The sequence below is a fragment of the Motacilla alba genome, chromosome 4 (genome assembly GCF_015832195.1).
Source record: "Motacilla alba alba isolate MOTALB_02 chromosome 4, Motacilla_alba_V1.0_pri, whole genome shotgun sequence".
In the NCBI taxonomy this organism is placed as follows: domain Eukaryota; kingdom Metazoa; phylum Chordata; class Aves; order Passeriformes; family Motacillidae; genus Motacilla; species Motacilla alba.
In genome coordinates this window covers 32,454,174-32,480,729 of record NC_052019.1, presented here as the reverse complement: position 1 = coordinate 32,480,729, position 26,556 = coordinate 32,454,174, and the positions used below count along the sequence as shown (strand labels likewise).

The following is a 26,556-nucleotide window of genomic DNA, read 5'->3' as shown; positions in this document are numbered from 1 at the left end:
GCTGAACAACCCTATTCCCTTTTAGGAGTCTTTGAAACATGTCTTCAGAGGAGACATGTTTCATAACATAGGTCTAAAAGGGAAATGACTGAGTAGGAAATTGGTTGTAACATAAAAAGAAGGGAAGGATTGCAGTGTTGTGTGACCCCTAGCACCCTGTGCTATGCCTCCAATACAGTGGTCTGGCGTCTCTGCTGAAGTTTACAGCAGCTGAAGTGGCATGTCACATTTGTACAGCCAGTTTGAGACGTGTTTTGAACTTCACAGAGATATGTTGCCACAAGTGTGAAGATGCTACCACCTTGTAGCATTTGCACGAAGGAATGAATTCAGTGTGAAGTATCACTGTCAAGAGCTGGGAAATCATCCGTTTTGCAGCAAGATCATGGCAAAATACGCCGGTATACGTTGATAAGGTGTGGCTGATGTCACGGTGTGCCTGTGGCAGCTGTAGACAGAAGGACTAATAGACTGCTCTTCCAGTGAGTGGTGGTGTAACCCAGCCCTTCTCAGCATTGCAGAGATGAGCGTGTCATGCCCAGGCTTATTTTAGTTACAATGAGTATGGGTAGAGAAAGTGACTTGAGATCTTGCTGCCTCTGCTCAGGCGACATAAGGCAGAAGAGACAGTTTGCTAGACTTCATGTCTGCCTTTGCAGAACTGCTCAGTCAATTACTGCTCCGTCAATTAGCCCAGCCAGAGGAAGGAGCTGCATCAAGAGTCTGGTATGTCTTGCACTTCTTCCATCACTCTGACAGGAAAGACTCCTACGTTTACAAAGTCTGAAAAGATGAAGTGAGAGCAGAGAGTGTCAGCATGGGTAGAGACCAGAGCAAACACTACACTCTAAAGCCACTTAATGTAGTCTTGGAGATCACAAGGAATTGAAAATGTTATTTCAGTCTAAAGGAAAGTCTGCCCATGAATTCTAGCATTTCTAGCCCATGTGGTCTCTCTCAACCATTCTGCAATGTACGAAATAATTAAACTTACCATTCCTGTCAATTAGACCTGCTAAGAGAAAATAGAAGGGAGTTGTGGAAAATGTTGGTCCTTTGCTTAGAGGCTTCATCTACTGTTAAATGGTTGAGAAAGAAGTAAAGCAACAGAAACACACAAGTGCTGAACCAAAAGATAGTGTAGCACCATATATAAAGCAGGAATTAAAAATAGCTCTAGTTTAACATCAAGGATTCAAGGAAAAGCTCCCTGAAATAATGGATTACAAAAAGGGGAGTAAAGAATTTAAACTGCCTTATTTTGGGATCAAGTTTACACTAGAATTTCTTTAAGCTGCTCATTTGCTTAACTTCTGTCTGTAATCAGATTTGCGACCAAGGAAAAAAGCAACCTTTTTTTCTAACATGAAGTTTTTAGAATCTTCTTGCCCTTTATGGAAGACTGGGAAGAGCAGTATTAAATATAAGCCATTAAGGAGTAAGAAGAATGAAATTGCATTTGTTTGACTTCTTTCTATATAGACATTAACAGTTTTGACCAGCTTGGTGCAGAGAGTCCGTGTGAAACCAGAAATAGAGATCAGTTTTACTATGTGGAGATAACACTGGACTTAGTCCTTTGTTTCCCCATGGCTTACTGCCTCCTTTAGCATCCATCACTTGCAGTCAATGAATGAATAAAATAAAAGTTCTGAAGAGCACCTCCTAGGTCAAAAATGAGCACCAAGTCAAAGTTTCATATGTAACCACCATCTTCAATTCCATGATTTGGGATTTTCCATGTCCACTTGGGTTTTACTAAGCAACGGAGCTTAGTTGTTCTTAGATGTGATTTTTTCCTAACAGAAAAATCCACTGTGTAATTATAGAGAACTAACCAGTCAGAAGGAGTTGTTTCCAATATGTTGTTACATATCACAGACTCTGACCAGCTGTATTAACAAACTGATTTGTACTGCACTAATTATTTCTGCTGTAGTGTGGATTCAGCAATTAATGGATGAAATTAATGAGAATTTGGGGACCTCAGAACCCCTCTTTCTTCCCCAGGAGTCACTCTAGCAATTGATTCTCCATTGCCAATGGCACTGTCTTGACATTGTCTAAATCAATACAAGAAATTACTGCCATTTTCACTGTACATGTAACTGAAGAGGAGAGCAATTCAGTTCCTCAGTCAGTGCTGGAACTGCGCAGTAGCAGATTCAGTCAACTAAGCATGAGGAGCTGTACACTGAAAAATTGCAGGTGTCTGTCATGAATTTTGTCTTATGTCTGCTAAATAAGTTTCCATGAACATAAAACATCATTTGAATGCGCAGTAGGATCTGAGCTATTTAGTCAGCCCTTTCCTGTCCTGACTGCTTCACAGCAACCTGTCATACTTTCAAGTCATTGAGCACTTCGCTCTTTGTGTAACTTGGGATTGATCTTTTTATTAGCTTTATCTCAGCAGTCAGTAGTCAGAACAAGAATATACACCAGTCAGCTATTCGTTGTGATAAAGGAAGTATTTACATGTTGGTGATAACAGAAAGACATCTCTTGTGTAGGAAGAAAAGAAAACCGAAACCAAACAAACAAAATGTAATTTCATTTCATTTAAAAGGCCACATGATTATTTTTGTCACTATTGCCTTCATCACTTCACCAATTTCTTTATCAGTATTTTTTCCTACTTGAGCAAATTCAATTTGGACAGAAAGAAAGCTAATATTAAGACTTAACATATGAAATATCTTATGGGAAAACGTGTATTTTATTTGGTACTTCATTCTATGGGAAACAGCAGAAAAACTTGGGTTCTGCTATGATGCAGATAACCATACGATCATGATGAAAGTTTCAAATGAAATGTGAATGGAAAAGATACCAGACTAGAAAGCCATGTTTGATAATTACAGATAATTAATATTTTCTACACTGTATAAAAATAGCTACATTGTGCTTGTTTTGCAATTATTATAATAAGCACTCATGCTTTTTGTCTGTCTAAAAATGTTACCGTTTTATTATCGTCCCAAAATATTGAAAATAAGCTGAACATTATGTACCAGTATATTTCAAATAATGGCCAGCTGCCTTCAGAGTTATCTCAAAAACTTCCTAGGAATAAGAACAGAGCAACTTAACAGGATTTTAGGTAGAAAGAGAAGGAAGTGTCTGGGAAAAATAGCAATCAGGTTTCATTAGTAGAGGAGGCTGACGCATCAGAAGGATGCAAAGTGTGAAAGACAGCATGTGACTATCTGAGGTGAGTTTTAAGTAATTGTTAAAAATTATTTAATGGTCTGTTTCTGTAGACTGGGGCTAATTTCCTATGTCTTCAGTGCTATTTCTGAATTTGTTGTCAGTGGTTCTCCCATATTAGTCAGGATTTAGTGTGACAGCTGCTGGCACTCACAGATCTTGCCATATTGTGGAGGATCAGCTGCCCTTCCTGTTGGGTTCAGTGGCAGAAGTCATAGTAGGGCAGAACCACTCTCCATAACTAATTGATTTACAGCCATGACAATTACAGAACTGAATTTTGTGACTAAAGCAATGACTAAATATACCTAAGAATCTATTTTACTTTTTCAATAAAGAACAGTATAATATTTCTTTTTGATTGCAATGCCAAGTTAACATTATTCTACTGTTTGTAAAGCTCAGTTACTGCCCAGAATGAGGAAAACAACTTAATTAATAATGCCATTTAAATGGAATTTTTATTGCAATACCCAGCATAGGTATTGTAATGAACAGGCATGAGGGAGAATATGGTTTAATTGCCATTAATCACCTTACCTTTCATTAGGTGTTCATAGAAACTATTTTTCTTTTTGATGTACATTTAATTTTGAGTATTGTAATGCTGTTGTCACTGAGAGTTTCATCAACAACTTTTGGCTTTCTTCCTTCTCTTCCCATTTCTGTCGGCTTCACTCAGTTTTACTGGGACCTTAGCTGTATCTGGAGCTTCACTGAGGTGTGTGGGTTGAAAATATGTTCCCTGTCTACAGATATGTGGCAGATTTTTACAGTTAGCTAGGTTTATGCTCTCAGCCAATTTGTTTTTCCAACAAAATAAAGCCATGAGGTAAACTAATATATTTATATATCTGATTATTTTTTTTAAATGGTTTTCCTTTTGATCTGCTTTCATCATTTGAAGGAAGTGCTCTGAGATTTTAGAGTTTACCAAATCTATCTGTCACAATCTATTCAAACTACTATGCAAAAATCTACAGCAGGGAAACTTCTCTTATGTAAACCTTTCTGTGAAAGCATGCCAGCTATCTAAGCACAGCTCTTTAGTATTGTCTGATTGCACCACTTAGCAGAGCCACATTGATGTTCTCATGTTCTTGCTCACTGTGTGCCTGTATCTGGATTTGTGAAGACAGCCAGTGTCTCCAGCACTGTAGAAAGTACATCACTTCTTGCAAAGTGTAGACTGACTACTCATTTTAACAATCCATGGGGCTTTTAGGGAAGGTTTCCTGTGTCTCTAGTGCATTCGGAGGCAGCGGCAATGTTCCTTGTCATCTTTTGTTCAAAATTAAAGCTTGATGGGATTTGGAAGTGGCGGCCTGTCAAATTAAGAGTCTTTGGATTAGGTACATAGTGATGTCTCTCTTCTGTCCAGAATGGATGTTTCCAGATCTCTCTTAGCTGTGTGTGTCAGGGGCAGCCAGAAGCTGGCTGCCTCTGATGGCAGAGCCATGTGGAGGGCTCTGCCTTCCCAACACATGTGCCTCTGCTCTGTGCCTGACACAGTCTGTGTGCCTGTTGTTTTAGACATGAGTGCCACATGTTGCTCTCTTCTGATTCAACTGGGCCTTCAATGTGAGGTCAGATACCCAGCACAATTGATTTAGCAGCTAGAAAACCACCTCCTGAAAGATCTAAAGGATTTTAACTCCTGAATGGACCTTAGAATAGTCCCTGAAGTCTGAAGTACTAACCTCCAGCTTCCATTTCAGTACTTAAAAATCTTAAAAGATAGAAACACAAAAGCCAGATAATTGATAAATGTAGCCCTTGCCTTACTAATAATTAATACTGGTTCAGGCAACTCTTTTCACTCACTCCTGACATGTGCTTGGTAAAGGGCAGTATTCAGATGCAAATGTGACTTTCCATGCTGTTTTTTTGCTTTAAAATGAGGCTTAATATTACAGTAGTACAACCATGACTTTGTGCATTACAGAGGTTTTCAGCTCTGTCTAACATGTGATCAAATTATTTTTCTTGGTATCCCAAAGCTATGCATTTTAGATATCTGCATGAGCTTCATGTAATGTTTACAGCATTGGTGATGAGCTCATTGGGCTTCCTTAGAGTGGAAATATTTTTTAAATAATAATATAATTCCTTATCTTTACCACATTCTTCCTTTCAAGACTGGGAGGCAGAGATAGAATGACTAGTCCAAAAATGAAGTTGGGCTTTACCGCCTTATTGGGCTGAAAGTGTTTTTAACATCTTTTTTGAAATAGTACAAACATGTTGAACATCTGTCATGAAGCATAAACATGAAATACACTTTCTTGCCTCTTGCAAGAATATTATTGTGGATAATGCCTTTGGCTGATGTTTTGAAAGCAGAGATCTCATTGCTGTGTTCCAGATAAGGTGCAAAGCATAATATTACCGTTTCAGGAGTGCAGGGAATTTGTACTTGGTTGGTGTTGTGGATGTCACTTGCTATTATTGTTTGTGGCACTGAGAATAAAACGTTCATTGAGAAAGATAATCCTCACATGAAAGCATGTAGGAACATGTAATTGACAATCAAGAGGTTAAAAGAGACTTGACAAGATTTCAAGGGATTAAAGAAGTTAATCTGTCAAGGCACACCTCTGCTCCAAAAGCTTGTATTCTAATTAAGATTTATCACAAGCTTTTTGGCAATAGTCCTGTCACCCTTGCACTTTTACCCAGTGGAGAAAATTGAAACTCAGTAATTCCAGTAATATAAAAGGTGTAGTAATAATCTGCAAGATGACATGATGATGACATGTCATTGCCTGTAAGTCCCACACATCATATTGTGAAGCAGTATGATGCTTTCTGAAAATCTGGATGCTGCTTTCAGGAAAACTGAAGTCTCTTGCAGGCAAGTTTTGTAGAGATGTGTGTCCTTCTGCACTCTTCCTATAGTCTTCTGACAGACTCACAAATACTAGCAATTTTTCAGACTAATGAGATATTCAGTTAAAATGCACTGGTTTTTTGGTAAAGAGCAAGCTTAGAATAGTTTAAGGGGTATTCTTTGTATTTTATCAGTCCAGGTAAACATGTAGTTTATTTTAGTAGTAGGCAAATATGTGTAATACTTCAAATTAATGCTTATGTATAAGAGATTTTGCAAAGCAGATATTTGCTTGGTTGATTACTAGACTTGTTGTGGACATAGGATTAATCTTCTCTTCTTTGCTGGTAGTTTCAATTAATTTCTAACTCATGCCTGTGAAGATGGAAGCCAGCTCTTAGACATGTGCTTTCTGCTGTGATATTTGAATTACAATACATGTGTTAAAGCTGGTCATTTTGTGTATAAATTGCATCTTTTCTGTAAACTGCAATATTTTCTTGGTTTTTTTTCTTTGAAGAGAACTGCTTGTTCTCTTTCTGAATGCTTTTTAAAAAGTCATGTTGTTAAAACTGTCTGATGAGATTTTGGTAAACTTCTCCATACACAAGCGCTATAGAATGAAAAGGTCTAGTACACGTGTCCAACCTTGCTTCAAGCAATACCATTTGATATTACATTTATGGCTGAGATCACAAGAACACATGGGTTTTATATGGGTGTAATTACTCCACTGCAGGGATTAATTATGGATGAAAGTTAGATGTCCTCTGAAGTAGACAGGAAATTGATGCCCTTTCAGACAACTCCATTCACAAAAAAATACCCAAGCCCACTGTCCCTTAGGAATTGTCACCTTTAGCAGCATTTGTAGTTTTATAATCCAGGGGAAAATATGTGCTACAACTGTTTAGATGACATGGATATTTGCATTTCAGAAGCTTATTTTTCCTCAATAATAAAACCATTAAAACAAAACCAGAGTGGTTTTGACATTATTTGATAAAATAGGATCACACAAATGTGTATCTTTTACCAGTTCTACAGAAGCAGTAACAGGAGGGCGGTTAGGTATATAAATGATTATCAGTTATTTGGAAAATTACTTAGTTCCAGAAATCTCTAAATATAGAAGTAGGAATGTTTCCTGTAGGTTTTTTTTATTTTAAAATACTTCTAAGTTACCCTTATTATGGTACAGGAAGAGTAGTATTTTTGTTTCAGTACTCATTCAAAACTAAAACAACATCCAGCTGCATAGAGTTAACCTACTGCTAACCACTGATTTCCTGAGGTGTAACACTGTAACTGGGTACAATAAATTTATCTTCAAGTTTATCTTTTTTATATAATCTCCAAGCTTATCTGTTGTTTTATCTTCTCTTTCATCTTTGAAATAGCAAGTCTCACGGCCCTTTATATTGAGGCAATTTTGCTGGACAGTGGGTCCTCATTTGACTCATTCCAAATCTTTTCACACTGCTAAGCAAAAGTTACTTGTGTTTTCAAATTATTTCCCAGGTTTTTAATTATTTCTCCAGCGACTTCTTTCCTGCCTCCTGTTAGTACTGTCAAGCACAGGTAATGAAATTGAGGTATCCACATTTGAAAAGGAGAGATGCAATCCTTACTGTTATTTCAATTCAGCTGTAGCCAAAATTAGAGGACAATTTTAAAACACATCCTTTTTATTGATCTAATGTCTTTTCACATATTAGAAGGAGTAGTTGGTTTTCTCTGTCAATTTTATAAATGACCATTACTTTAGAGCTAGCTATTCCTAATATCACCTGTAAGATTTTACTGTGCAGTGTTGTGGCTGATTTACCTTTAAAGGGAAAATAAATCAATGTGACGCTGTAATCCTAACTTGTTTTTACCAAGGCTTAGATAATTGATACAAAATACAAAGGGGTTTACAAACTGACTTGCAAGCAATTCACTACCTTTACAAACAATTAACAGTAAGTTTGTCTTTATGTCACAGTTTCCTTTCATAAATCATGTATGGTAAATTGTTTTTTTCTGTTGATAGTATTTTTCCTGTACCTACAGTATAACTTTGCTTACAGAAATAGTTTCGTAGCTTAGTGGAGGAACATGGTATGTTATTCCAATGCACATAAAACATATTCATGATGATATAATAAATGATGCCCTATTTAATGGCCAATCCCTAGAGTGGTGGTGATGTTTTAATAAGAGGATGACTGCAATCACTGAGCTGTTGTAAACCCTGGGGTTTTGAACCAAAGGTTTGCATGAGATTAGTTGCGTATGCAGATAGCTAATGGTTTACAAGTTTACACTGGAGGTGTTGCAGTAAGGTAGAGTTGGTCCCCTTGAAGGTGAACTCAGCATGTCCGTTCTGTTTTTGAATATGGATTGAAGAGGAAATTTCTGTGGGCTTGCAAGTTGATCTGCATGTAGTGGTTGGCTTATGCATCTACATAATTGCACTGTTCAGGTAGGTGAGTGATAATTACCATGGAGAGGTCTAAATCACCATGAATAAGTTTTGTAAAGAGGTTATAGGTTATTTTCTTTTGGCCTCAATCATGTACCTTTGATCTGCAAGTGGACTGCTGTAATTGTGATATCATGAAGCCTGAAAAACAGCAAAGGATTAGAAAACCTATATATTGACTTACACGTTCAATCAACTTGCATATGATCTCAGCAGGAAATTCAAAACAAAAGCTAATTTATGGAAAAATATGGAGTTCTAATCACAGTTTAGCTCCGTGGGGTTCCAAATAACATACTACAATCTCTACATGCAGATGCTTTCATCTTACATTTCAGATTTGGTGACATTCCAAAAGTTCTTATCAAGCCTTATTATCATCTTTTATTAAAGCATATTACATTTATCCTTATTGCATGTTTGCTGTAATATTCTGTCATTTGTAATATGGAATAAAAAACACTTTGATCTTTTTTAGCCAGTCATGAGATGGAAATATGCAACACAAGTGTTTCACTATATAATATAAGCTCCCAGCTCGGTGTGTCCTTTGAACATTGCTTTAATTGGCCCCTATTTCTTTTTCCTTTGGTTCATAAATCTTTTCATCAGACTGCATTTCTTTGTGCCATCAACATGCAAATAGGCTATGCATGATCATATAGTGCCTCTTAATTATATTCCTCAAGAGGTTTGTGGTGGTTTTGTAGGGTTTGGGGTGGTTGGTTTCTCTGTAATAAATAAGGCTTTTGAACTATAAGAATGGATCACTTCATCAATGCTCTTATCTAAGAAAGGTGTTTCCAATTAATTTTGTGACGTAACATTGTCATTGCTTTTCTTAACACTGTGGGGGTGTGATCTAAAGGAAAAAGCAAGACTTCTGTTGGAGTTGTGAAAAAAAACTAAAATAGGTAAAAAAACCATGAGCTTAAGCTTTTTTTTTTTTCTAAAAATCAAGTTTAAGGAAGAAAAAGGAGTTACAGAATGAGAAACAATAAAATAAAGAAATCCCTGAAGAAATACAGAAAAGTTATTAGCCTGTAGTCTTAATCTGATCTTGACATGTGTAAATCAGGGAAATTTTATTCTTCCCCACCATATTTAAAGTCATTGATTATGACTATTAGATAGAAACCCAAAATTTACAGGATGTTTTTCCTGCCCTTGTATGAACAAAACAACCCTTGCTTCAAAAGAGTCCACAATCCAATATGCTCTTCCCATCATTTCTGTACCTGTAATGATTTTTCATCATCTTTTTAGATTGAACAGCATTAGCTGAAAAATAAAAAAAAAAGAAGTTATGTTGAGGAGAAAGCCCAGGATAATACTAAAGACTATTTAGGTATAGTGAAGACTGTTACAAAATGGAGTGTGTTTGCTGTTCATCAGAATAAATGGGCAAATCTGAAACAGGACATAATATCTTATTTAAATAAGAGGCTACTGAAAAAATATCTTTGTTTCTGTTTTAAGAAATCTGAATTCTCCCTTAAGCTTTGAATGTGCCTTGTATAATGCAGTTGACAGAATCAGACCATTGTTACATAAAAGTCTCTGGCTTGACAACTGAAATGAGACATCTAGCCGTACAAGTTTTCAGAGGAATAAGTGTTCCACCTTGACGTGAATATAGTAAAAATATTTACACCAAGACTACCACACATCTTTCTCAACAGTTCAAATGCAGCAATACTTTAAAGTGCCATGTAATCATCTTTGACTAGCAGTCAAAGAGAGTAAGTTTATCCACAGTAGATAGCTGATATACCTTTGTTGCTATATTTTTTCTGGGCAATTTTTTTAGATGTTTTGCAAATTCATTGTTAAAAGTTTCCAAGAGAAAATGAGGAATATACTTGACAGGTTGGATTTTTTTTGCAGATGAAACAGTAAAATCAGTGGACCCATTCAACTGTTCAGGATAAAAGGGAAAATACCAGTTTTTCAGTTAGTGTATTGATCTTGATAGGTATTACTAGGTTTTTCATGTAGCACTCTACTAAAATGTTTTACATTCAGTGTATATGTTCAGCAACTTTCATATGATGCTGCGGGTGACTAATCTTTTGAAGGTGCTCAAAAGCATGTACTTTAAAGTTATTTTAAATTTAGAAATAACAGGGGTTTTATTGATTTGAGAAAAACAGTAATAAATAAAGAACTTGTCTTTGTAAATTTTAATTCACTTTATTTAAGATTTTAATTAACTATTTTTAATTCACTATTTGATCTTCAGCAACATCCAAGGTATCCTATTATCTTAGAAAAAAGCAAAAGAATGCAAATCACTGACAGTTCATTTGCACATCTTCTGGTCCACTTCAGGTCCTTCAGAATAAAATAGATTTAGATTCTAATTATGTCTGCAAGAAAAATATATGGAAGATAATTTTAAAAACCACTTCAGTGTTCAAATATTTCATTTTAAAATGTATTGCCAACAGGGAGATGAACTAGAAGATAATCCTTCAACAAGATTGAGCAATAATTGCAATTTGCTTAGTTTAAATTATAATCTTCTTTGCATTGCTTTAAATATAAATTATGTTCACTTTTCCTTATGTTCAAGCGTGCATAAAGATTTTTCAATTAATTCTAAGGAAGCAATTTTCAAAATCATGGTTTCAAAATATCAGCACCCAGAAATATGTAGCAGTGGCGGTCCTGGAACATGAGTTCAATAACTTAGCAAGGAGCTCATCTTCAAGCACAGCTTCATGCATAATAAGACTTGATTACCATACCTGGTAAAACACATGGGAGAAGGGAAGGAGGGTCGCTGGTATCATTCAGTTCCTCTTGCCAACTTCCCCTACAGTGTAGAGTTCTTTACGTTCATAGAACATATGCCATGGGCCTTATCTCCAGAGGTTTTGGGGAGATGCTTGCTCTTTAGAGACAGTCTGTGTTTTTTCTTTCTGCTGTCTAGTGTTAATTTTTCATCTATCACTATTCTAAGAAAAGCTGGAGGAGCAGTGGAAGTCCATTTCCCAGTTTAGGCAACTCTGTTTCTTCTTTCTACTTAAAAGAATCCTCTTACCTGTGAATTCTTGCTTTTCTGAATCACCCTGTGTCACCTTTACAATTCTTTCCTGCGAAAAGCAAGTTGCCATGTTCAGAATAGAAGGTCTTGAATTGCTGGCACTTCTGACTGGTACTTCAGAGTACTTCTTCTATTACAGTACTACTTCCATTACTGCAGGACTGCTGCTGTGAATTAAGCCTCTGCTTGTATGTGTATGGCTTTATTTGTGCATCCTTATGGTCTGCATTTGTGATTCTTTCCCATGCACAGCTCACAGGGTTTTTGCTGTGCCCCTTGTGTTTCATGTGAGCATATTTGTCACTTACAGAAAAAGTTGCAGTTGATCCCGGAGAGTTATGATAGAGACAACCTTGAATTGTGATGAGAACAATATATAAATTTCTCTGGCTTTTACTGTATATTGCTGCCCTTTCTACAAAGAAAAAAAAATCTGATAGTAATAGACCCCAGAACTGTGTGTATATTCACATCTGATCTAAACTTTGGTTTGTGTTTGAAGCTACACTGGATACTGGATAATGCTAATACCTGTCAATTTCCTTTATGAACTAGCTGTCCTATCCTCATAGCATTCAAGTGTATGAGAAGAGGGAAAAAATTCAGACATGTCCAGTTCTTGCTAAATGGTAGAACAGGTATATTAATTGGTGTTCTGTTACAATTCTTTTTTGTGCCTCTCATAATTTTGGCAGAAGAGAACTTTGAGATATTAAGCAGGGCAGCAAATGCAGCAGGTATGCAGTCGAATGCAGTGGGTAGTTGTTAGCCCTCACAGTTCTAGTTCTGCCACTTAGTTACATAAATTATCCATCTTACACCACCTACTAATAAAAGGCTGATTTCTTTTTGGATGCAAGAAAGTCTTAGAGAGTGTTTTGAAGTGATAATACAGTGTATTTCTCAAGAACGAGTTTCTTGTAAAGGTAATGCCTAAAGCACCGAATTACTAGCTTGAGAAAGGAGCATGCACAACAAATGGGAACTTCTTCCTGAAGATCATTGCAAAATGTTTTACACAGTGTAAACTAGTGATAGTTTTTTTTCAATTGTTTGCTGTGAAATGTTTTCTTAGTTGCTATTTTAATTATTGAGCGGACATGGAAGGCTTTGTAGACTGATTACAAACCAAAATAACTAGAGTTCTGTGATCACAAGATCAACCAAGCTTGAAAAAGCAGTTTTAAGATGGTTCAGAAACTCTTCAGTGAACTGTGCGGTGACAGATGGCAAGATTACCCAGTTGTCTACAACAAACGATAGGATTTTTATGTTAGCATTAGGCTGCTGTTGGTACAAATGCACTCCTTTAATTTGAGCTCTGAATATTTGAATATCCCACTCCACTGTAAGGGGGAGGGGGAAAGAGGAGGGTAAGAGCCCAGCTGTTAATTTGGTTACTGCTCTTATGTTTGGGATTTGTTCTGGTGAATTAGTCATATTCACCAGCACCACACACACACACAAACACTGGTACTATGTTCATGCCAAGAGCAGCCCAGCTCCGAGAGAGTTTTCTGCTCTCTGATGCTTCTTCTTCCTTCCGCTCCGTTAGCAAGAATGCACTCCTCACCATTTAGACTATCACCACACTCTAAAGGCTGGCCATGCAGATAATTTGTCCAGTAGCAGTACAAATGTTGCCTTAAACATCTCAGTCCAAAGGTAAATGCTAGCAGAGCTTCAGCAAATGCAGAACTCTTGGTAGCTAGAGATTACTTTTCAGAACAGATGTAGGGACTGAAACGGCAGAATAGATAGAAGATCCTAGAATCCCAGGTTAAAGATAGTAGGTTTTTTCATAAATTTAAGTAAAAATTAATAAATTTAATTTAAATTAAGTTTATTTTTATTTGAATTTACAAAAATGTAACTATTTAATCATAGGTTGAATAGTTAAAGATGGAAAAGACCATTAAAATCATCAAGTCAAATCGTCAACCTAGCACCACCACCATGTTCACCATTAAGCCATGTACTGAAGAGCCATATCCACAGGTTTTTTGGGATGGTGGTCCTTCCAGGGATGGTGACTTCACTACTTCCCTGGGCAGTCTGTTCCAATGTTTTACAATCCTTGCCATGGAAACATTTTCTCTTAATACCTAATCTAAACCTCCCCTGGCATAATTTGAGGCCATTTCCTCTTGGCCTGTTACTTGTTACATGGGAGAAGAGGTTGACGCTCACCTTACTACAACTTGCTTTAGGTAGTTGTAGGGATTGTGAGGGTCTCCCTGAACCTCATTTCTCTGAGCTAAGCAACCCCAACTTCATCAGCTGCTCCTCATAAAACTTGTGCTCCAGACCCTTTACCAGCTTCATTGCCTTTTCCTGGATGTGCTTCAGTACCTCAATGTCTTTCCTGTAGTGAAAAGAGCTGGACACAGCACCTGATGGGTGGCCTCACCAGTGCCAAATATGCAGGGCAATCCCAGCCCTGTTTCTGCTGGCCACACTATTTCAAATACAGGCCAGGATGCTGTTGGCCACCTGGCCACTGCTGGATCATGTTCAGCTGTCAACCAGCACTTCAAGGTCCTTTTCTGCTGGACATTTTTCCAGCTACTCCTCCCCCAGTCTGTAGCACTGCATGGGGTTGTTGTGACAAAAGTGCAGGACTCAGCACTTGGCCTTCTTGAACCTCCTACAACTGGCTTTGTCCCACCGATCCAGCCTATCCAGATCCCTCTGCAGACCCTTCTTACTATCCAACAAATCAGAGAAACATGAATGATTGCATCATTCTCCCTTTGGAAATTCAGAACTAGTCCATACCATTTGACTTGAGGGTCCCAGACATCCCACTGAGGTACCACTCCCAGGTGCTGCTAAACAGATTCATAATAGCATCAAAAATTTTTATCAGCTGCCTCAATTTTCTTATAAAATTGATAAGGATGTAAAGTTTGCTTTTATATTGATGACCAGCTGTGAGAAGACAAATTTTGGTTGGCGCAATAGTGCCTGAGTTTGTCTTCATCAGTCAATTTAACCATGTTCCTGAAGTTCATAATCTGTAAAGAAATTCTGCCTTGAGCCTGTTCCTTTCATGTTTGTTGTAAAAGGAGAATTCTCTAAATTCCATAGCACTAACTCAGAGAGACTGTGTGGTTGAATTACTTAGTGTATTAGTACATGCTCTAAGTTTTATCACTGGAATTGTCTAGCGACAGTTTTTGTCTCCTTAAAAAATACTCCTACGTTCCAAATCTGTGAAACAGCTGCATTTATCCGTCGGTTCATTTTCATTAAACATTGTGTATTGAACTTGTTTCTAGTTCATTGCCAAAGCTGAGAGAGGAATAGTATATTTGAGGGACACAGCTGACACTCCCAGTCTTTGACAGTAATCTACAATGGGACTCACATCAGTACAAAGACAAAGAAAAGGTAGTTGTCACTTACACTGTAGTAATTGTGGTCATATTGATGTAGTCAATATTGATCCCACAGTCCTTGCCTTTGAAGACTTCAAATTCCAGCTGTTTTGAATTACAAGGGAATGGCTAGAAGGTCATGTTGGAGCTTCGCCTTCTGATCTCCCAGTGCATGAAGAGGCACAGGGCATGTACATAGCACCAGCAGATGTTAATGATGTTCTAAGCTCCTGTGTTTCTAGAGTTACAAAATGAATGTCACTTTCTTTTCTTTTCTCCAGAAGAACTAATAAAAGGGATTAGAAGACAGCAAAGTTAAGAGAGTTGATTTAGATCTCTGGACTTGAAAACAAGGAATGTACTGGGTTTAAATCATTAAATATTTAGCTATTTGCAGTCTTTCATTGCTGCGAGTGAAATGAACAAGTAAAAGAAATTGTAGAGCTTGACCCTCGGGATTTTATTGAAATATATTAAAACAGATACACTCATGAGGTGATTAATACATAAATAAGAATTTCAGCTGAGGTAGGGTCAAAATAATGATGGCTAATTCTAGTGATGTGCCAGAGATGGTGGTGGTCAGATTTATGGTTTAACAAGAGTTGAGAGGGGATAAAAGAAATATGTTTTTAGGGTCAAGGAACATTCTACATTATCAGGCTTTGACAGGCAATTTAAAGTCTGGGAAAGAAGTGTAATAGTAGATTCAGAGACTTGGAACAAAGAGAATATGTCATCTGTAGTGAGGATTTGAGTCTTTGAAGTATTCAGTAACAGGTCTTTAGGTGCATTCTGGTTTTTTGTTTTGTTCCGATTAAGGGAGAGGCTTTAAGGCAGAGACCTGGCAGACAACCTCTTAATTTGGCAGGTTTTGTTGCCTGGTGAACTAAACTTCCATTTATGCCTGTTCATATTAAGTAAGGGTTACCATGGTCAATACAGAGAGATTTAAAGATCAGAGATGAAACCAAATGGGATGAAGAATTTTTTGTCATTTGCATAGAGGGAATGAATAAATTAGTAACATTGGCTATAGCAGTAATCTTACTTCAGAGAGAGAGAAGTAGGAGAAGCAATAAAGTGCAGTGAATTATTTTCCTTATATTTTGCACTAATAGTTAAAATACATGAGTATAGATTTTTTTCCCAGTGTATTTTTATTCCCTAGTAGCACTGAAAGACTATTCTTTACTGCTTTGCAGATAACTGTTGTCGTGGAATGAGCAAAACTACGTTAGCCCAAGCACAAAGTAGAGTAATTACAACAAAATGCATTTTGGTGGCATTATAGAGACATTGGAAGAGAAGAAAATAATCCACAGACAGCAGGAAACTGCATGAGAGTATCACAGTATAGCACTAAGATAGGGGGGTTTTTCCCATATTTTTTGCTCTAAAAGTTTAGATGCTGGGTTCATTCCTTAATCCCTGGTGATCAAGGTTCCTTAAGTTCCCCCTAACACCATGGAAGGTTGACTATGTTTCATAATTAACTCAGCTAAACTCTTTAATATGGTATCAACTTTCAAATGAATGTGGTTGTGGGGAATTAAGTAATTCAGAAACCTAACTTATGCATTACCATTATCAGAGCAAAGTGCCCCAGTGTCCCTGGCTCTGCTCATGGCCTTGGCCTCATTTTGTAGACTAGTGTGAGGATTGGGCACGTAATGGGAGGTTGTGCAGGCTATTGTTGACAGAATAAAGTGCTCGTGTCTTAGGTTAGCCCTGCAACACCCACAGCACCCTCCTTCCTCTCCTCCTGTATTTTTTCTTTTCCCTTTCTGGCTAACCAGGAGGGATCCATCTGCTGGGAAAATCATTTCTTTTGGTAGGTCATTTAGAAGTTCACTTAAATGATTTGTCTCTTCAGAAGGATCATAAATGAAAAAAAGAGAAAAGAACATAATTACTGCCTATCCTTTTGAACATTGATTTGAGACCGGTAAAAGACTCAAAATGAGACTGGTGAGCTTTTTGTCAACTGTGTTCACTGAAAGCACTGTGTCATTAAAGGACAGTGGTAGTAATTGCTTTGTGCCATTGCTGAACTATTAGTCTGCAAATGCTTGTTCATGTAATTTAATTTTTTTAATGTATGAGTTGCTATTCCATTATGAGGCATGAAAAGTCGTTACTTGTGCAATTTGTCATTGTGGTTAAAAGCATCAAATAACCTGTATCCTCCACCACCAGCAATGCATCTGTTTGGCCTCAACTGGCAGTTGCAGCAGACTGAAAATGATACATTTGAGAATGGAAAAGTGAATTCTGATACTGTGCCAACACATCCTGTAACAGTTCCTGCTGGAGACAGTGGTAAGTGAAACGAGCACTATTTTTTTTTCCCTTCTTTTGGAACATTTCCTTCCTTTGTGTCTTACTTATATCATCAAACTTGAACAGTTTTCCTCCAAGACTCTTTATTTAATGCAAGTACAGAGTGTTTGTAGGTTATAGTAATTTTAAACAGATCAACAGGAACAAACAGTTTCTCCTACCTAGCCTGTGAAGGGGCCTATGGATCCTGAGCAGAAATGCTGATCTTACTAGGAAAGCTTACTGTCAACCAAAATTCCATTTACATGTGATTTACATGTGCTATTTGATGGGGATAGGAAAGCTCTCATCATGTCCAGAGAAGCAGAACCTCTGTTTACTCTAAAATATGTGATAAGATTTTTTATTGTTGCTGTGGGGTCCCCAGAGATAGCAGGAGGGTGCTGAGGCTGGCTCGGACCATCCTGCCTTAGGGGCCTCGTGTTGAAGAAATGGCCATGACAAAGCCAGGGGGCCCAAGGTGTCAGGACATACTGTTTCATAAGGGGGACCTGATAGCAAGAGTCAGTCTTCGGCACTTTCAGCAAGCTCTCAGTAGTTCTGGACAAAAGGTTACGTGTGTGTGTGTTCCGTCATAATCACTTTCTCTGAAGTTTTTGCTCCAGAAGAGGCACTTCAGGAATAATTTGCATCTTTTTGAAGCTTCTTGCTTAGCTATGCTTAGAAGGCTTAGAAGTCACGATCAAGGAGTTTTGTGTGGCACGATGACCTCACTATGGATATGTTGAGTTTTTCTCTATAGAGGTTGATGTTTTCTTCTCTTTTTTTTTTTAATTTCTCTCTGAAATTTAATAGGTCAGGTATAATATGTACATTTGTTTTCTCAAAGTCTCTGGCATATAATGTTGAGTCTGAATCATCCAGCCAATATATAAAGCAGGAAAAAAAACTTTCTTAATTTTGTTGTAAGAGCTTTTAAAATACAAACCACATAAAGGGATTATTTTTTTATCGACCTTTTTCCATGTTGCCCTTTAAGATTCTCCAACCATTTAAGAGCTTGTGCACTTTTGGCTAACAAAGGCTTCAAAATCAATAGGTTTTGAATAGAAAACTTGATTTAAATGGTTGATGAATGCAGTGTTTGCTTCATTACACAAAAATCCATTTTCCCATTCACAAGGTACATCTGACCTCCTTGCCACTGAGAAGGAGGAAGCCTCTGCCTACAACTGACATCTTGAAAATTTTTCAAGTTATCACAGCCCCAAGTCATAGAAAAGTTGTAGCTCAGTTCCCTCCTTTTGTCATTTTTGTAAGCCTGTGAAACTTCTCCAGTACGACATTTTCTTCTCATTTCCTTTATCTTCCTGCCTTTCTCTTGTACTTAGATAATCATTATCACTTCCTGTTTTGTTCTTACTTGTTTTGAAGGAAGAGCAAAAAAAACTACTTTATGGTTATGAATATTGATGCTGCAGTGACAACTTTTCATCCCATTGTCTTCTGCATTCAATAGCAAATATACTTTATTTTATAAAATATATTGATGTTTTTGTAAATATTTTATAGACACTTACTGGGGTTTTTTTCCCTTGATAATTTTTAATTTTTTTTAACAAACTAAAACCTGTTATACTCTGCCTCAAAATAAAAGGAAATAACAAGGACATCAAATACATTTTTCCTTCGTTATGTCCCTAAATACAGTTCAAGAGAACAGGGTGAATTCCACCCGGTTAAAATGCTGTTCTCTGCAGAATATGGTACGTGGTCATTTTTCAGCATGCATCAATACTAAACAACAGACAGACCAGCAAGTACACATTTTAAACCACAAAGGAGGCACCAGTTAGGCAGAAGGGAAAGTGTGATGACTAGATGTGAAATGTGAGGAGCGCGGCCCCTGTGCTATCACACTGGTTACTGAAAACTGTAAGGATGAATCAATGAAGCCTTGATTCAGATATTTTGACAGCTGCACAACTTTCAGTACCACTTTTCTCCAGTCCCCTGGTAATGTCCTGATCCTCTGATTTGGATTTGAGAAATTTCAACTGCCTTAATAGTAAATGTGTAAATACGTGACATTTCATGTTTTGGTTTAAAGCTGCGTGTAGGAACTGTTACTGTTTAGAAAATGGAAAGGAAATTATGACACCATGAAGATCTTTCTTAGGCTCATTGAGATACAACAGGGAACAAAGAATAATTAATACCCTAACCTTAGGGTGACAAACAGCTGTTGACAGCTTTGAGAGAGGTGTTGAGGTGCTAAAGGGGCACATGGCTACGAAGTAAAACTATCTTTTTTTCAGTGAAGAACATAGGAGTCCATAAGTGTATTGTCTGCTGAGTGTTTAACCCCAGAAATAGGCATTCCTGGGAAGTTGGTTCACGTATTTGATAAACAGCGCTCGCTCAAGCTGTCTAGCTCACCTTTTCAGTAATACAAGGCAGTTGTTTTTCATTTGAAATGTAGAAATAGGGGAAGTTGCAGATCAATACAGCAAACAAGTGTTTATTGTTTAGTGATTACCCGTCATCAGTGTGTGAATTTATTCAACACAATATGCTTAAATTTGAAGAAAGAAGTAAAAAACAAATGCTTAAATAAACTGAAATAGTGAATACAGATCCATCTTCTAGAGTAACACATGAATATTATGAAAGGTTAAGTCCAAATTCAGAAAAACATTAGGCTCATCCTGGAAAGTGTTTAAAAACTGGTGTCTTTAAGATCAGATATTTCACTGTCTCTTCTCAACAGCACTCTGATCAATGTGATAATCCTGTGAGACATTTTCAGTGACTGCAGTGCCGTTGTGACACAGCTCTGATGATGATACAAGTTCCCACTCAAGGCCTCTCAGCAGTGCTTCTGTACCTGTTTAATTCAACAGCAGACTCAGTTCATCTTGGATGCACAATAAGTGGTGAGGATCAATCTGTGACCTCACCTGGCATTTCAGATTTTAATCTAGTTTTTTTGCAGTCTAAATGTTTGCAAAAAGGTTGTGTCAGTTTCTTCCATCAAATGATGAATAATGTAGAATTTGAACGTAAAAGACAAGGCTGAATTGTCAGTTCTTCAGAACACTGGTATGCAAACAAGTGAGCATCACATGAACATGCTTATCACATTCAGATGGATTTAGTTCAATCTTTATAATAGACTAGCTGATGAAAAGAATATGGATTGGTAAAAACACAGCAAACTCCAAGACTATAATGACAGTTCCATTTTTCCTTGTATTGTTTCGCTCAAGCCTTGCCTTCATGTGCCAGCTGCTTAAATACAGCATTGCTTGCTTATGCAAAACCAAAAACAGGTAACCAGAGCTGTAGCATTTGTTAGTATTGAATAAATGCTCTGATATGTAATGTAGAAATGATTATATTAGTTCTCTTGACTACTTGTGTTTATGTATCTATTATTCTTAAAACCTGTGTGCTGCATTTTGCTTTTTCTTATTTTTTCTTTTTAATGTGAGACTTTATTCTGAGAAACCCCTGTTAAAATGCTAGTAAAAAAAAAATTATAGTTTAATGTAGATTCTAAACTGTTTCCATAATGTTCCTCCTTAGGGATGCTACAGCATTTTTAGTATGCAGGTATTTGTGGTATCTTTGCCTTTTTATTTCCAAATCAGTGAATTCCTGGGATCTTCTATTCTATTAAAAACATTGTCAGGTAACATTTTTCTGAGGTAATTCTAAATATTTGAGGATATATATGAAGGATGATTAAAAGCCAGAAAAGAACACTAATTTTTGATCTCCTTATTATTCTAAACCATCAGGAAAATTAGGAGGATTTGCACAAGAAAACAACACCATAGATTCTGGAGAACTTGATATAGGCCGAAGAGCAATACAAGAAGTGCCCCCTGGGATTTTTTGGAGATCACAACTCTTCATTGATCAGCCACAATTTCTAAAATTCAATATATCCCTTCAGAAAGATGCATTGATTGGAGTATATGGTCGAAAAGGCTTACCACCTTCTCACACTCAGGTGAGAACTGCTTGCATTAAAAGTAGCACATTATTGAAAACCATGATCTTGTAGGTTTTTTCTCTCTCAGGATTACATTCTTTTCCATTTTGCTGATTTTCATTTTTATTGTTTATACTTTATTGATCTCATGTGATGACCAGAACTTTGGTAATACTCTGTGTTGGGATCTAGAATGGGGGTACATGGTATTCTTATTTATGAGCTGTTCTATTGCCTAATCAGTGATTCATTCAATATGGAGTTGTTTCATGCAGAATTTATAGGTACTTTTTTTTATTCTTTGGTAAATTCACATATCTTTAAAAACCTAAGCAAACTAATATAGAATGTTATGGCCACACATAAGGTTGTGGTTGTGCAAACAGCACATTAACCGAATTTCCAAACACGAAAACAAGCAAATACTACAGTATTTTACAGCTTGGTGTATATAATATGTATCTACAAAGATACAGCAAACTGGGATTATAAAAGTGGTAGTCTTTACTAGGCATCTACTGTCTTGAAACTTTGTTATTAAGTGTGCCAGAGGATTTATTCTGTTCCACCACTCAGAAGATTTCTAATGACACCTTTTATTGCATGTGGTCACACTTCCTAGCAACAAAAAAAACCACTTTTTATCCATAGTGACAGAACAGTTGAAGTATAGAAGAATGAACAGGCTTCTGGATTGACAGGAGAAACAGAGAGTCAGTGCCTCAGAGGGTATTTTAGCATTAATTGTATTCATATTATTTTAAAGATTTAACACCCTCCAAGATTAGATTTCTTTCAACACAGTATTTGTCCAATTGCTGGCTCAGATCCATTTTTCCACCTGAATAGGTATTTTAGCTAATTTTCTTCTACCCCATTTGGAGAAACATCTTAGTGACTTCTATTTTGTGTATGGGTTTGCCATGGACACAGACCTAAGTATAGCAACCAAATGGTATAATTGTATCAAAGCTTGACTGATTGTGTCTGATACACAGTTGTAGCAGCAAATCCATAGGTGCAAAATTCATATATTTTAATTCAGTCCCATTTTTTAAAATTTTTTATTTCCATGCTACTGAACTATTTAATTTTTGGGGTTTTTTTGTTATTCAGGTATAACATTTAAAATATGTACAATATAGAATTATATTACTAATATATTAATAATTATTACACCTATTTAACAGACTAAAACCACAGAGGAAGGGTTAGCAAAGCAGGTAAAGTCATGGAGTGTTACATTAACTTTATTTTGTAGTTTAGTTTCCATTAAACCACAAACACTTCATTGAATGCAGAAAGTGCCCTCATGTTTACTTAAAAATTTGATCTTCATAATAATGATTAAATGGATTTTCTTCAGACCTTCACATGTGAACACCCACCCTCAGGCTGACAACAACCACATGAAATTCTAGAAATTCTTTTTAGTAACGAAAATTGATTCAGAAAGTTATCAGCCATTTGAAATAGGGGTTTGGAATACTAATGCCAGCTCAATGATAACAGTAACAGGAGTTAGGGGAATACCTGTGTGGCAAGAATGAATAAAAATTAAGTGTAGTCTAAAATGGTGTTCTGATAACAGCATATGTCCTTATTACATTACAAATACAAAATCCTGAATTGTACTGTGCTTGTATGCCACTAGTGGCCAATCAAGTGGTGTAGCCACTTGTTCCTCTATCAAAAATACAGTTTTAATCTGAAATTGTCCTTCTGCAAAAGTGGTCTCTTGCCATATACAAATTACAAAGTCACAACTAATGTCTATGAATGACCTGTTAAAACTCAGAAGAAGCTGATCTAGACTATGCATTTACATGAGAAGTTCTGCAAGTAAGTACATCTATTAAAAAATGATCTTGATTCCTTATCCTGTCAAAAGATTGAAATAGGAGTGCCCTTTATCCAGAAACACAGAGACTACTAGATCTGTTTTCTGTCCTCTGTGTTACACAGACTCCAAGTTCTTATTAATGTTTAAGTATGATACAAGAGAAAGAATCATATGTGAGTCCTGCTTGACATTTTGGATGTACTGTTCCCAGGATATAGGTCAAGCTCTCCTGTCCTTTTTTTTGCCTTGTATATAATTAGAGTATTTTTTACAAACCATTGACTGACATTTGATACAGTGAAAAATTAGGCATTCTTACTTATCAGTGTCCTACTGAACTTATAAGGCTGCTAAAGCTTCCCAGGGGTACAGGTTTATCAGAATGTTTATATGGCCTTGAACCCAATGATGTCCAGTTTAAGTGTCTGAGATAAAGTATGTATGTAATCTCCTGAAAATGCAGTTTCAGTAAGTAGTTGGGGTTTTATTTGCGACCATGCTCCTTCATGTGAGGGAAAAAAATGGAGTAAAATACATCTTGGCAGTTTAGGCTTTTCTCCAACAAAGTCCTAACACAGGACTTTGATTAAGACACAACTCATCCTAGTAAAATACATATTTAACTGAAGAAGTTTATGTAAACAAAATAAGGTATTTTGGCAAAAAGACATCTAATGAAATAGAACACTGAGGGGATTACAAGCATAAGTCCATCTCTTGCTTTCCTATTTTCCCTAACTTTTATGGCTTGTACTGAGAAAAGTTCCTAACTGCAAGCTGGCCATAGGTAATAGGGACAGACTAACAGCTGATGTTTGGCTTCACTGCATCCTTCCATCCCACTTCCATCCTTCCCTTCCATCCTGCCCATTAGACAAGGCAGCTCACTCATGTGGCTCCAAGTGTCACAGGAACATGGCAGACAAACACATGTATGTCCATGCTGAGTTTGGTCAAGGGCCCATCTAGCCTTCTGTCTGTGATGGGGGCCATGAGCAGACACAGAGAGATCAATAAAGCAGCATGATAGTATTGTAGTTATTCTTCCCACAGTATGCTTTTGGCCTCCAGAGTTTTAAGGCTGAAGGACTTTGCTGAATCAAATATGCTGTCTTTGGTTTGTCTACAAATCTTTGATAGATTCTTTTTTTTCCTGTGAATTTACATAGTCACCTTTGAATCTCTGGAAGCTTTTAGCATCTGTGGCATTTGCAGTCCAGCTTAACTATGCATCTCACACTGTAGTCCTCAGTGTGTTTTGGGATAGTTGTTTTTGTTTGACACACTGTTGATAGTGTTTTGGAAGAGGCAGAGCAGAATTTCTCATTAATTTCTTCTTCATGCCACCCTTGATTAATGGATCTCTAGTGTTATCATTGAGTTGTATTTTTTCCAGGCTGTTTTGTCATTCTTTTTCGGAAAGCTTTTTCAGTCCTTTGTTTATCCTTTTCTGAAAGTTCTCCTGTTTTAATGCAGCCTTTTCAAGGTGTGGAGACCAGAACAGCACAGACCATAGGAAGTGTTTAACTATGATGGTTTCATTCAATGTCTGAATGATGTCTGCTTTTTTTTTTTTTTAATTATTGAGCTCTTATTTCCATAATCTGTCTACCATAGCTCAAAGAGCTCATCCTATAATGACAAAAGTTGGCTCAGAGCTCATCTTTGGATGTGTAAAGCTAGGGTTGTTTCATGAGGACTTTGAAAAGTAGGATCTCACTCACATATATCACTTCATGGCTGTGTCTCTTGAATGCTATCTGCCCTTATCTTCTAGTCACAGAATGACAAGTGCTAATAACAAAATTTATGGAAATGAGCAACTGCTGCTTGTTTCTCAAACGTCAGTATTTGAATTTTCAGATCTTATGTTAAATAATAAAGAACTTATTACTTCCTGCACTCTGCCAGCATTTGTAAAGTTGCTTTGTCACCTGTCCTCCTCCAAAATCTTTGCTCATATGCCTGTGATACTCTACATGTGTAACCACACAGCACAGTTTTCCTTAGCTCCCTCCTTACACCTTCAAATATTTCTGCCAATGTCTGTCTTCTCTTTGTCACCTTTGACTGTAATGCAAAACTTGACTTTTACATTTGCCACCTTGTTCTCCATTTCTCTCCTTTACCCTTTGCCTGTTTATCCACCTCTTTCTTGTACCCAGTTAAAACCTGACAGCGAGTAAGGCGACACTGTAGTCAATATCTGTCCCTAACTGTACAACCTCTGGTGCCAATTTCCTTCTATTGCAGGGGACATAACAAAAGTATGATCGAAATAAGCTTGGAAGACATTTCAAGAAGTCCTAGTTTACACCCTTGTCCTATTGTCCTACAATAGGATGAATTGTATATAAACTATTCCTAAAAATCGATTCAAATTCTATTGATTAAACAGTAACAGAATGTAGAAAATTTAATTCTTGTTTTGTCCCATAATCCAGAATAATAGGGATATAGCATGTAGGAAATGGTTTGATGTATCGTATTCAGGACAGAATTTTTGGTTGCTTTGCTTTATTCTCTTTAGGTGTCAAAATTAGTCTCAAGCACAGCTACTATTTGTGTGTCACAGACTGATCTTAGATGCACAGTTCTCTTTCTGGGGAATCACAAATAAATCAACCAGAAATAATTGACGGTGGCTGTCCATTCAAAACCCAATCAATGCAAGCCTGAAAGTCTTTGTGACACTTTCTAAAAATGTCAGTTCCATTGCAGCCAGAGAATCAATATGTTTATTTAAAGAGACTTTTAGGAATAAAAAAGATACTTTAGTTTAATGCAAAACTGTATGGAATGGTAGAGCAAATCATCACATTTAGACTCAATGTAAAGGAAATTAATTTATCCTCACAGAAGGAAAATAAAAGTGGTATGGTTTTGCTTAGGAAGATAATGGTTTTTCCGGTCTGTTTTTCTGCCATGTCCCATATATAAAAAAGCAGCCTTTAAAAGGGTTAGTTAAGATCAATTTTTTTTTTTTTTTTTTTTGCTGGGGGCCAGAATGAACAGTGAATTCCCTTCTGTATGGCTTTTTAAGTGTAGTCTAAAATGGTGTTCTGATAACAGCATATGTCCTTATTACATTACAAATACAAAATCCTGAATTGTACTGTGCTTGTAGGCCACTAGTGACCAATCAAGTGGTGTAGCCACTTGTTCCTCTATCAAAAATACAGTTTTAATCTGAAATTGTCCTTCCGCAAAAGTGGTCTCTTGCCATATACAAATTACAAAGTCACAACTAATGTCTATGAATGACCTGTTAAAACTCAGAGTTCCCTGAGCCTTCCCTTTTTAAATATACTAAAACCGCTGGAGAGGCAGGAGTGAAAAAAAGCCAAAATTGTTTCTCTCTCTCTCACAAAATGAGATAAATATTTAATACTCTGACAAATGAGAGTGTTGAATGGTTTTGAATAATTGCTCTCCCAAAGTGATCGCATTCGTTTCCGTGTGGTGCAGCACACACAGAGCTGCCGAGGCACCGG

The 26,556-nt window shown here is 36.9% G+C and overlaps 1 protein-coding gene across 47 annotated transcripts in view; it reads left to right on the top strand.

The window, feature by feature from the left end:
* TENM3 (teneurin transmembrane protein 3) overlaps window positions 1-26,556 on the top strand; it is a 1,291,416-nt gene that overhangs the window by 1,178,292 nt on the left and 86,568 nt on the right. For all 47 annotated transcript variants that reach the window (XM_038135908.1, XM_038135903.1, XM_038135907.1 and 44 more), the window contains 2 exons: window positions 17,136-17,258; window positions 21,023-21,237. In XM_038135908.1, coding sequence (XP_037991836.1) covers window positions 17,136-17,258; window positions 21,023-21,237 — 338 coding nt within the window. The remainder of the gene's footprint in view (window positions 1-17,135; window positions 17,259-21,022; window positions 21,238-26,556) is intronic.